At 37.9% G+C, this 12,424-nt stretch overlaps 1 protein-coding gene across 6 annotated transcripts in view; it reads left to right on the top strand.

Moving 5' to 3' along the window:
• LOC148412945 (ryanodine receptor 3) overlaps positions 1-12,424 on the top strand; it is a 103,133-nt gene that overhangs the window by 73,443 nt on the left and 17,266 nt on the right. For 4 of the 6 annotated variants that reach the window (XM_088433316.1, XM_088433314.1, XM_088433312.1 and 1 more), the window contains exons 56-74: positions 1,454-1,529; positions 1,986-2,109; positions 2,175-2,290; positions 2,367-2,434; positions 2,515-2,636; positions 2,763-2,812; positions 3,782-3,842; positions 4,496-4,734; positions 6,345-6,426; positions 6,519-6,649; positions 6,740-7,063; positions 7,859-8,099; positions 8,165-8,252; positions 8,338-8,430; positions 9,229-9,243; positions 10,962-11,132; positions 11,228-11,287; positions 11,427-11,561; positions 12,010-12,122. In XM_088433316.1, coding sequence (XP_088289442.1) covers positions 1,454-1,529; positions 1,986-2,109; positions 2,175-2,290; positions 2,367-2,434; positions 2,515-2,636; positions 2,763-2,812; positions 3,782-3,842; positions 4,496-4,734; positions 6,345-6,426; positions 6,519-6,649; positions 6,740-7,063; positions 7,859-8,099; positions 8,165-8,252; positions 8,338-8,430; positions 9,229-9,243; positions 10,962-11,132; positions 11,228-11,287; positions 11,427-11,561; positions 12,010-12,122 — 2,309 coding nt within the window. The remainder of the gene's footprint in view (positions 1-1,453; positions 1,530-1,985; positions 2,110-2,174; positions 2,291-2,366; positions 2,435-2,514; positions 2,637-2,762; positions 2,813-3,781; positions 3,843-4,495; positions 4,735-6,344; positions 6,427-6,518; positions 6,650-6,739; positions 7,064-7,858; positions 8,100-8,164; positions 8,253-8,337; positions 8,431-9,228; positions 9,244-10,961; positions 11,133-11,227; positions 11,288-11,426; positions 11,562-12,009; positions 12,123-12,424) is intronic. The other 2 variants (XM_088433317.1, XM_088433313.1) reach the window with 1 other exon arrangement.

Below are 12,424 nucleotides of genomic sequence, written 5' to 3'. Positions count from 1 at the left end.
CATCTTTTAACATTTTCAGACAAATGGTTTTAATGTTGATTCTATCCACAGATCTGCAAGTGAGCGATAACACATTTGTTTGGGTTTCTTTCTTCGATCAAACAACAAGATTACCAGATTACCTACAAGAATAAATAAAACTACCAGATTAAATAACAGAGACTGCCATATTTTTCTGTGTTTTTTTCCCTCATTTTCAACCTCCATGGTGGGGGGGTGGGGTGTTTTATTGTTGCAACATTAGTTTCAGCATTTGCGTTTATGTGTGTAAAATACTGCAACAGTATATTATTTAATATAAGAAATGAGAAATGCGTCCGTCCCGTAATTTTGCCATTTTAATAACAAACACCATGTGTTTTAATTGGACAGCCAGGATATGTGTAACCACTTAAGTCAGAGGTAGACTTATACATGCATTTTTGTAAAATTCACCCAAATTGAAGTAAAATCGGGAGAATCGACTTATGCATGAGGTCAACTTGTACAGGGAGAAATACGGTAATCGATCAACTGACAAATATTCTATCGCTCTCATTATCAAATCTTTTTAAAATCAATAATGATATCGATATAGTTGAAGTAAATGCATAAACATATCCATTATTCTACACCAACAAACTTTAGCCTTTGCTCAACGGTTAGCAATTACGATTAGCATTAACATTCTAGTGATTACCATTTAAGGTCAATAAACACTGACTACTATTTAGTTTACACTTACATATTGTTTATGAAGATTATGCATGTAATAATGTCTTTAAAGTGACTTGCAGACAACACATCAACAATATTCCACGAGTAAACCTCAGAGTGTAGTGGCCTGTTAAATACAACGTCAATAACTTCCTATCAGTCTACTTAATCTGCTTTTTATTCGTCTTGATGAGCATGGCCATTTTTCATGCTTGACTCCCCTTTCTAATTTGAACACCCAAAACCATTGCTTGTTCGTTGTTATAATCGTTGTAGATTATATTCTCAGATAATATAGCCCACGTGTTTTTTGGGAGTTCACAACTTTCTTTCTATACAGTATGTCCTACATGCGCGAATATTGTCTTTAATGAAATCTTGTTGACAGCCAATATCTGTATATATATATATATATATATATATATATATATATATATATATATATATATATATATATATATATATATATATATATATATATATATATACTGTATCAATCAATCAATCAATCAATCAAATTTTATTTATATAGCCCTAAATATAAATATATGTAATTTTTTTAATTCTTTTTTTTTTTTTTTTTACTGAAGGCATTGAAATGTACTTTTTTTTAAACTGTATTTTATCCAAGTCATCGATTAATCAACACACTCATTGCACAATATTTAAAACATTTTTAGTTGCCGCTGTAAAATCTATAATGAATTCCAGACGGTATTGAAGCAGATGTATCCTTTTGTTTTGTCTCTTGTCCAAGGGAATGGTGGAGGTGTTGGCTGAAAATTACCATAATATCTGGGCCAAAAGAAAAAAGAGTGACTTAGGATGTAGAGGTAATTTGAAAGTGACACACTCAATTAGTTTTCACATCTACACATTAATTCAGAGAAAATGTTATTGACTAATTGACTGTACTGTACCAGCTCCTTGTGTTAATCTTGCCAAAGTGAATGATGGCTCTCCAATTTTGATTGTTTGTTTGAAACAAATAAAGCTCAAAACACTTTGCTATTCATCCATCGATAAATTATTTTGGCATGGTGTTTTTCATGAGATCATGTGTCAAGGTCTCCAAGGTATTGAAGGTCCGTAACCGTCTGAGCTACTTAGTTACTCTCAGCCTATATATGTTTTTAGTTTTATTGCCTTATATGACAGATCAAACATCTCGACAGGGGCATAAAATGAAACAGACAGCACGGCACACACTTTGGCAAGATTTGGCATTGTCCAGAAACATTATTTTGTACCTCAGTCATATTTAAGCTTGCACGCCCTACTGCTTGTAGGCGGAGGTACGCACCCTTTGCTGGTGCCCTATGAAACGCTGACAGCCAAGGAGAAGGCACGGGATCGAGAGAAGGCTCAGGATCTCTTCCGCTTCCTGCAAACCAGTGGCTACAGCATCACAAGGTAGACATGCACAGGACTAACGCAGGTGCCATGATTAGCATGTTGAAGCGTTCCTTGCGTTGCAGAGGTGTGAGGGATTTGGAGCAGGACTCCTCCTCCATGGAGAAAAGGTTTGCTTACAGGTTCCTCAAGAAGCTGCTCAAGTATGTCGACTCCGCCCAGGAGTTCATCTCTCACCTCGGTATGAGAACGCACCAGATGTGACTGTTAGAAACGTGTGAACGTTGTATCAAATTTTCAATCTTCATCTAATCCAGAGGCCATGGCTGCCAGCGGCAAAACTGACAGGTCACCTCATGAGCAAGAAATCAAGTTTTTTGCCAAAGTGAGATTTTCATGCATTTCATGTACAGTGTCAAATTCTGCTATTTATGTAAATATTTGAATTTTGTTGTGCCTCACCAGGTTCTTCTTCCACTCATTGACCAATACTTCAAGAATCACTCCCTCTACTTCCTGTCATCTCCCAACCAGAACCTTAGCAGCAGCGGCTATGCCTCCAACAAGGAGAAAGAAATGGTCACCAGGTCACTGCATTTGCTTTGCATGCTCTCACTGCATGACAACAAACTTGATGTATGGTCTTTCCTACAAGGCTTTACTCATTGTAACTTTCTCAATTCTTTCCCTGTTCTAACTTTTTGCACATCCAGCTTGTTTTGTAAACTGGCAGCTCTTGTCAGACATAGGATCTCTCTTTTTGGTAAGCGTCTTACTTCTCTGTGTATGTCTCCATGTCTATGTGTCCACACGCATGTACCTTTTGCAAACCGATTATTCACATCTTAAATCAAATTGTCTGACAGTAGTAAGGATACTGAACTTATTTAGCCATATTCATCAGTAAAAGTCCTTCCTCAAAAAAATATATCTCATTCACAATTCACACCTTTAAAATTAACATTTTTCCACTTGGTGGCGACTGGAAATGACATCACCTGCTCAAGGGTCACCTGTTTTCTGGGTTTGGTCATGTGACCTTCCCACATTGAGCTGTCATTGCCTGAGCCTTGAATATGTGACTTTAAAGCTACAATAGGAAAAAAATATATTTTTTACACGTCAACATGGCAAAATAAGTTTTCTTATCCCTTTTAAGACCTATTAAAAAACACATTTTAATTTTTCTCAGTCTTATGTTATGTTATATGTATTATCACAAGACACTGGAATTAATATTTTTCATTTTTCCTTTAATGCAAATAAACATATTCATTGTTTACATTTCAAACAAATTTGATGCGTGTTTTCCACTGGAGACCAACACTATCCAAAGTTATACATTTCGATTTTCTCAACAGAATAGGGGTAGTTTTGTAGGTAAAAATATTCCACATTACTTTTCTTTATCAGTTGTAATTATTTTAATTGCATATTCACTGAGCTCTGTGTGTGCAAGTCACTTCTGGTGGCACACTTCAGACAAGCATTGTCTAGAAGCAGCACTCAGGAAATCGCATACAATAAGTTTAACACATTACATTAAAACTGGTATTTTGTCGGACAAATCTTATATAGCTTGGTTACCTTTATTTTGAAGTTAGTGCAAAAGATTGATTTGAAGTACTCGCTTTTTGAATTTTTTTTTTTGCATCAGCAATTTGCTGAAATTTGTCATACGAAGTGGTTTTACATCCAGATTGATCGCCGTTGTATGCTTGCTATCTCCTAGGAAGTGACTCGACCACGATGGTGAGCTGTTTGCACATCCTGGCGCACACACTGGATACCAGGTGGGTGTAAACATGACGGCATATAACATTATAAAAATATGAATAATATTAGTGAAATCTAAACTTGAACGCACTGTGGAAGTGATAGCTGTTAAAAGACGCACAAGATTTGCCTACTTATTTAGTGTGCGAGGACTATATAGCTTCAAATCATTTTTATTGTCAATTGAAATGAATTTGTCATGAAATGTTCTTATGGCAAGAATGTCTTGTGTGAAGCACTGGCACTAGCAAAGAGCGTCCTTTGGCATTTAATTAAGCAAACAAGTTGCATGCAGCATATGATGCCCAAGGCTTTCAACGTGCTGCTTATTAATGCAGCTCACACATAATGAAGGCCACATTGTGTCTTGCCTTTCATTTCTCCTTTCTGCTGGGACACATGAAGGCTTTGTTATTCATTTAGCTATTTTATGAATCACGAAAAGCTGAGAATAGACAAACTAATCATATTAATGCGTTACATACAGTGTTTCCGTACTCTGACATGACAAAGTCACCTTGGATTTAATGTACGTAATTATGTAATGCCTTGAATAAATCTAGCATGTTTCAAGGTAGTGAGGTAGATGTCTCATATTTTATGAACGTTCATACTGAGAAGTGCTGTGCTTGCTTTCTGAGTGTTGAGTAAGTTCTTTTTGACTATGCAGGACAGTGATGAAGTCGGGCTCCGAGCTGGTGAGGGTCGGGCTCAGGACGTTCTTTGAGAATGCCGCCGAGGACCTGGAGAGGACGTTCGAGAACCTCAAGCTGGGGAAGTTCACTCACTCGCGCTCGCAGATGAAAGGCGTGTCGCAGAACATCAACTACACTACGGTGGCTCTGCTCCCTATCCTGACCGCTCTGTTCGAACACATCACGCAGCATCACTTTGGCGTGGACCTGCTTTGTAAGTTCTCAAGGCAAATTAGATGCTTGTTACATTTTGAGAAAAGGCATTGCTTTCGAAGTGTACTATGTTTCATTTTGGAGGGCTGCAACTATGATTTTAATAGTTACTTAATGTGTCGATTGTGTTTCGATTAATTGATTAATCAGATTAAAAAACACATTTCAGTTTCCATCCCTCGGTAAAAAAAACAGACATTGTTTCAAATGAACAAAGCAAAAATTGAACAAACATCATTTAATAAGTCTTTGTTTCAAAATGTGCAAAAATAGGCAAAAACATTATTTATTTCCAAACTAAAAGCATGTTTTATTTTGATTTAACATTAAGCAAATCCTTTTTTTTTTTTATGGAAAGCTACAGAAAGTCAAGAAATATACAGTTGAGAAGCCATCATTTAGGATTTGAACAATTTTAAACAAACTCAATTTCTGCCGATGGCGGCTATCGACAACAAAGATCCATAGCATTACCGTATTTATTTATTTTTTCTCCTTTTCACTATATGTCACTGGCATTTATCGAAGAATAAAAATGCCTTACTTGTAGTAAATAACTGACTTCATCTTCCATTCAGCAGAAAAACATTTAACTCATTTGCTGACAATGACGGCTACAGATGTCCAAAATCAGTTTTTACTGGTAGTTGGTAGTGAATCAGGTAAAAAAAAGTATCATAACAATATAATTAATTAAATAAATTAAAAATAATTAAAAATAATTAAAAAATTAAAAATAATTAAAAATAATAATTAAAAATAATTTCCAAATGATTTGCTAATTGATTAGTTATCACTTAACAGTTGCCGCAGTGTGTCATACTTTTGAAGCCTCCACCAAGCGAGCGAGAGAAATAGAGTTGGAAAAAGAGAATACAAAGACAATTTGCCATTGGTGTCAGTGCACAATTGAGTGCAATCTACATAACCTGGGCAATTATATGTCAACACCGATTAGTTACCCCGGGCTTCTGCAGACACAAACAAGGAAGCCACAGTCAGATGTGGTCAAGGCGCCGACAAATGACGGCTGACACAAGTGATGCACAATACGGACTCGGCAGTGAAAACCCAACACTTTCCACACTTATTCTAAACACAAACAGAAATTTCCAAAGCAAATGTTGCTATTTAGTATGGACAAAAAAATGACATCACATGTAACAACTATTTGTAACTACATGTAACAACTACATGTAACAACTATCTCAGCTTGCGAATGACACATGACCAAATCCAGAAAATTAGTGAGCGATGATTAGTCGTTACCTGAGCCTTGTCCACCTGTAACATTTTCAGCTGAGAGCAAGAGGACTAATGTTTTTTTGAAGTATACATGAAAAATATTTTACATGTCAATTTAATTCAACAAAGCATTACGTTTTTACTGCTGAAAATGCTTGAGTTTGGTATGCCATGAATTCCGTCTATTCAATATCTATTTGTAAAAACTGTATACCAAAAACAAATAACAATGGTGAGCTATAACTACATTGAACTCGATTGCCTTGAGCAAACAACCTGTCAACTACATATTTTCATCCCTTTTGAGGACAACTCATTTGTTGCAACAAGATTCAGTCGAATTTGCTTTCTTCTCTGCTGTTCCAGTGGATGATGTCCAAGTGTCCTGCTATCGGATCCTAACCAGCCTATATGCTCTGGGGACCGGGAAAAACATCTATGTGGAAAGGTATACATGTGTTTTGTTGTTTTCGTTACTCTATGAATGATTTTGTTCAACAATTACAAAACAGTAAAAATAAAAACCTAACCCTCCCCCAGACAGCTACCCGCTCTCGGCCAGTGTCTGGCCACCTTGGCAGGGGCCATGCCGGTAGCTTTCCTGGAGCCATCACTCAACATTTACAATCCCTTCTCAGTCTTCACCACCAAGAGTGGCCGTGAACGGGCCGGTGAGTTACATCTCGTTGTATCAAGGTGACAAATCCGCATTGAAGCATGCTGCTATGATACAGTTTCTTATCCACACTGGTTGTCTTTAGTCCTTGGCATCCCGGACTCAGTTGAACAAATGTGTCCCGGGATTCCCCGACTGGACGGGCTGATAAAGGACATCAACGACATGGCTGAATCTGGAGCGCGGTACACAGAGATGCCCCATGTGATTGAGGTGGTCTTGCCCATGCTTTGTAACTACCTGTCCTACTGGTGGGAGAGGGGGCCTGAAAACCAGCCAGCTGGTGGCAGCGGCATGTGCTGCACCACCGTCACCTCGGAGCACCTCAGCCTCATTCTGGGCAACATCTTGAAGATCCTCAACAACAACCTGGGCATTGATGAGGCCTCGTGGATGAAAAGGATTGCAGGTGGGAAAACGAAACGTAGAAAAGATCTTCATATGGACGCCCAACCAAACACTATCACTTGCTCCAGCATTGGAGAACAATTTTGAAATATTAAGCTAGTAATTTCTCGAATATCACTTTTATTTTTCCTTTGTATTACAATTGCATTCTTACATTTGATCAAATTTAAGCTTTCGCATGGATCACGTGAAGCAATACTGGTGTAACTAATGTGATATACTGTATAAATATACTGTATATGATCTTCACAAATGTCCCCACCTTCTGACTCTTACCATGAGATCGTTGGATCTTTTTTAGGTTAAATAAAAATGTTCTATTTTTGTTTTTCAGTCAGAACATATCAATATTTACTAGGATAAATAATGATATATATAATATGCAGTATTAGAAGTTCTAAAATTAATCGACAACTGATCATTTATCAAGTTAACCTATTATTACTTTTGATAACTGGTAAATAGTGTCTGATTTCTGTAGTCTAGTCCCCTATGAATACGACCTTGTTTTAAATCAAAATAAAATGTGCTTATTCTTTGTCAAACAACATTTTTGTCTCTTTTCTGACATTACAAAACAAAACCAATCATTATGAATATATGTGTTTGACATAATGTTTTATTGTTGAATGAAGGCTTGGAAATTCAAATAAAAAAACTGATTAATCAACATATTATTCGAATATAAAAATAATCATTAGTCCCAACCCTAATATTCACATACTATAAATACAGTACAACACTGCACATGTTTCAATACATCCAGTTTTTATTGCTATGCTTCTTGAATTTCCAGTGTACGTGCAGCCCATCATCAGCAAAGCTCGTACTGCACTGCTCAAGAGCCACTTCCTGCCCACACTGGAGAAGCTGAAGAAGAAGACGGTGAAGGTAGTGGCCGAAGAGGAGCTATTGAAGGCGGACAGCAAGGGAGACACGCAAGAGGCCGAATTGCTCATTCTGGATGAGTTTGCTGTGCTCTGCCGGGACCTTTATGCCTTTTATCCCATGCTTATACGCTATGTGGACAACAACAGGTGAGCGCTAGATAATGCTGCTCTTCATGTGGAAATGGTCAGTGTGAAAAGTCCCTCTATTGCAGGTCCAGATGGCTGAAAGAACCAAATGCGGACTCAAACGAGCTCTTCAAGATGGTTGCGGAAATTTTTATCCTCTGGTGCAAATCACATGTAAGCTAGCAGCGATTAGTGCAGGAATAATTGGACAAACGTAGATTCATCCGCAGATTGGTCAACTTTGGTTTGTCTCTCACAGAATTTCAAACGAGAAGAGCAGAATTTTGTGGTCCAGAATGAAATAAACAATCTGTCCTTCTTGACTGGAGACAATAAAACTAAGATGTCAAAGGTTAGTTTCTTATCTATACTACACTCTATACATGCTATGTCAGATTTTTTACTTCATTACACCATGTGGAGACACTGCAGGTCAGCAATTGGAATAAAAGTAATACCGTACTGTGGTCATGTGCAAGTGCATCTCAGTAAGTTCGAATATAGCTGACAAGTTCATTCAATTTCACTTCAAAAAAACAAAAATGACAAAGAGAGACGTCGGCCCAGAGAAAACACTCTACTTTTTTTTTGTTAAATTTGTTTTTTATAATTTTTCATGACGGTAAAATTTGTGTTTTCATTGGCTGTGATTTATAATCATCACAATTATTGGAACTAAATTCAAGAAACTCCTCACCCTTGTGTGCTCCAATTATTTAGAATGAGTTTCAGCTTTTAAATTGAACTACTGAAATAAGTGTCATTTTCCACATATTCTTATTTATTTACTTGCATCTGTAGATACCTTTTGTTTGGTTTCATTGCTTATATGTTTGACTATAATGTAAACTGTTGATCCCTCCCCATAATATTGTATTGTTTTCTATTGTATTGTGATGACAGATGAGTCAGACTTATTTCTAAGGTCCATCTAGCAAGAAAGGACATTGTATGAGTGTGTGTGCTTTTATGTATGCAACTATTCATCAGAAACAAGTATTGCTGTATATTTGTCAACATGTAATACTTTGAATAGGATGTGATCATAACACTGCACACGCATGGCGAGTGTGGGCCTCCATGAACTGTCGTCCTTATCTACTATCTGCCTGTCTTTCTCCCTTCCTGTCCCTCTCTCTGTCTCATACAGTCCTTTAAGGAAAAGGTAGAGTGATGTAGCGCATGTTTACATGACAGCTTATTGGCTCATTAAGGTCAAAAGCCAATAGAGCATTGTGCCTCTGTGCCTTGTAATTTTTAGTCAAGCCTTATTATTATGTCCTCATATTATTTGTGTCTTCGGCTGCTTTTATTAATGTGTGTGGCGTAGTGAATTTCCTTTGTTTTGTTTGGTTTTGATTTGAGGGAGAGAAATAATCTTGTCTAGACCTTTTATAGCCAAATGTGGTTTTCTTAGATTGTGGTGAAGTGTATTTTGGTCAAGTTGTCTCAAGCGTGCATATTTGTGGTTATACCTGTATATGTGTATGCTTGTTTATGTAAATGTGATTATACACCTGGACAAAACTGATGGTAATAATAATAATAAGATAAAATGAGGATGATGATTCAATTCAATCTGTGAAAATCAAGCAGCTTTCGAATTGTTTAACAGTATTAAACTATTCTTTACAATAATATCATATATGTGCCCCCACTTAACATGACATTCTGATTAATGTTGCGGTTGTGGACCTTGAATTTAGCAGCAAAATCAAGCTGTTTTTATCCAGCTCGGGGCGCGGCCATTTTATTATTGGCTGTCACCTGAAAATGATAGCAGAGTTGTTCGAGCTCAGGTGACCAATGACGCCTTACCTGTTGTCTGAATTAGGTCATGGGACCATCACAAGCTGGTCTCTGATTAGTTGTTACTTGACTTCTGAGCAACTGTGATGTCATTTTCAGTCGACAGCAAGATGCAAATTGGCTACTCACTTGGACTGCTAAAAACAGTTGAATCTCCTGCTTAATTCATATCTCACAAACACACAATCAGAATGTCGTGTTTAGACTAGCGGGGCTGCATAGAACACGTTGTAAAAGATATACCCTCATAAAACAGGCCTGAGTAAAACTAGACTAGAAAATATTGAACAATTAGATCATAGGGACATGATCAACCAAGATGTGTTGACTAATTCACATCACGTGTCATTGTAGTTGCAAGCAGTCCCTTGGCCTAATAAAAGAATGGCAAGTTGTCACTGTTTAGTGACACACTGTGTTGCATGAACACGCAAAACATAGCAAAGTAGAGAGTTGATATTCGAAAGAAAATTATAAACCATATGCCGATAAGGCCACAAAGCTTTTGGGAGAGTGTTTTTTTGGCAAACCATATCAGCTCTGTGTTCAGATGCAAAAATGAAGCACACCAAGAATAGAACATGGTTATAAAATTATCGTTTGTTACTTTTATCAAATTAAAGTTATTTTCTCTGACCAATCTGGGCTTTTGTCACTTTAATAGTGGGGTGCCAACAATTTTGTCCATGTACTATATGCATATATAGTTTGTTTTGTTTTATTGAGTCTCCTTTTTTACTTCAGCTCGAAAATGGAGGATTCATTTTCTCCGCGTATTTTTCCCTCAAGCACCTTGCTTTTGGGATAGAGACCGCCTGATGGTTAACAGTTGTAAGATGTTGTGCTTCAGTGAAGCATGTGTTGTTATTGATTGTGCCAGGGCTGGAAAAACATTGTTGTCTCTTGGTTTTCTTCTAATCCAGCACTAGAAACGCTATAAAATAAAACAGCTTTTAGAGGTTCGACAAAGACAGACTACAGGGAAAATAGTTCCTTTGATGCATTTAGGGATGCATTGCCCTTTCATCGTGTATTTGGAAGATGACTGCTGTTATGGATATTATATTTTTTCAGTCTGGTGGACAAGACCAGGAGAGAAAACACAAAAAAAGGCGGGGAGAGTTCTACTCCATCCAGACATCGCTGATCGTGGCCGCTCTCAAGAAAATGCTTCCAATCGGGCTCAACATGTGCACCCCCGGGGACCAGGAGCTCATTTCCTTGGCCAAGACTCGCTATCTACTGGTCAGGCTAAAATCCGCTCATTTCACAAGTGTGCGGCTTTGATAAAAAATCCAATTTGATGTGTGTCCAAGCTGGTGTATGTTGGGTTTTTACAGAGAGACACAGACGACGAGGTCAAAGATCACATTCGGCAAAATCTTCACCTCAGAGAAAAGGTGAGTGGATTTTGGCATCTCGTGTACAGTCGTCATTACATTGTACTGGCCTTCTTATGGTGAGACATACTTCTTTTTCTCTATTATTCTGTACATTTTCGATACCTTTTTGGCGTGTTTTCTGAAAACCTGCTCCCAGTCAGAAGATCCTGCAGTCAGGTGGCAGTTAAACCTCTACAAAGATATAATGGCACGAGGCGAGGGGCCCCCTGATCCTGACAAGGCGGTTGACCGTATCCAGAGGATCTCTGCTGCCGTTTTTAACTTGGAACAGGTAGAACATTTGCATTTTCCCCATATTGTCTGAAGGGTTTGGCAGCAAACACTTTTGCAGTAAAGGGCACTGGAGATACATTACAGTTTGTGGTGAAAAAAAGCTTATACATGCTATACAGTCTTAAGTCCATAAGCATACAACTCATGGATCCACCTTGCCACATAAATATGTGGCCGGCTAATTTTTATCTGGTTTTGAGATTCACAAACATTTTTGCCATTTTCACTTGTTTTTCAGAAACATACTAGCAATTTCTGTACAATTTTGTTAAAGCTGTGTCCGCATTTATCATAACTCACCATTTGTAAGTGTTCAATTTTGCCTGTGAGTCACCTGCCGTCACTCGGTCATCATTCGGTAGACAACAATATTAACACTATTGCAAACACTCGAGGTGATGCCATGTGTGGTTGTGTGACAAATGACCTATTTTCCCTCCTGCTAGGTGGAGCAACCTTTGAGATCCAAGAAATGCGTTTGGCAGAAGCTGCTGTCCAAGCAGCGGAAAAGAGCGGTCGTTGCCTGTTTCCGAATGGCTCCACTTTATAATCTGCCGAGGTATTGAGAGAAAATCATAACTAGCAGGCGTTTTGTGTGCACCAAACAATTTTAGAAACACAAACAGAATCAAATTGTTTTAAATTATTGGTCAACTTCTTGTGCGTCAACACTTTTGTTCGCCTCTCGTCGCTGACTCACAACCTCCACTTTTCGCTACCTGTCTTCTGCTCATGCATTAATACACTAAGTTTGTAGGAAAAATGTCTGGCCCGCAGATGTTTTCAAGGAATACAAAAAGGGACACTAGCAATTTCATGCCCTGCTGGTCTGTAACTCAATTACAGGAAGCAGGCGAGAGT

The sequence above is a fragment of the Hippichthys cyanospilos genome, chromosome 14 (genome assembly GCF_059441005.1).
Source record: "Hippichthys cyanospilos isolate Australia breed blue-spotted pipefish chromosome 14, RoL_Hcya_1.0, whole genome shotgun sequence".
NCBI classification, from domain to species: domain Eukaryota; kingdom Metazoa; phylum Chordata; class Actinopteri; order Syngnathiformes; family Syngnathidae; genus Hippichthys; species Hippichthys cyanospilos.
Note: the sequence above shows the minus strand (reverse complement) of the source record. Positions and strands in the feature narration are given on the sequence as shown.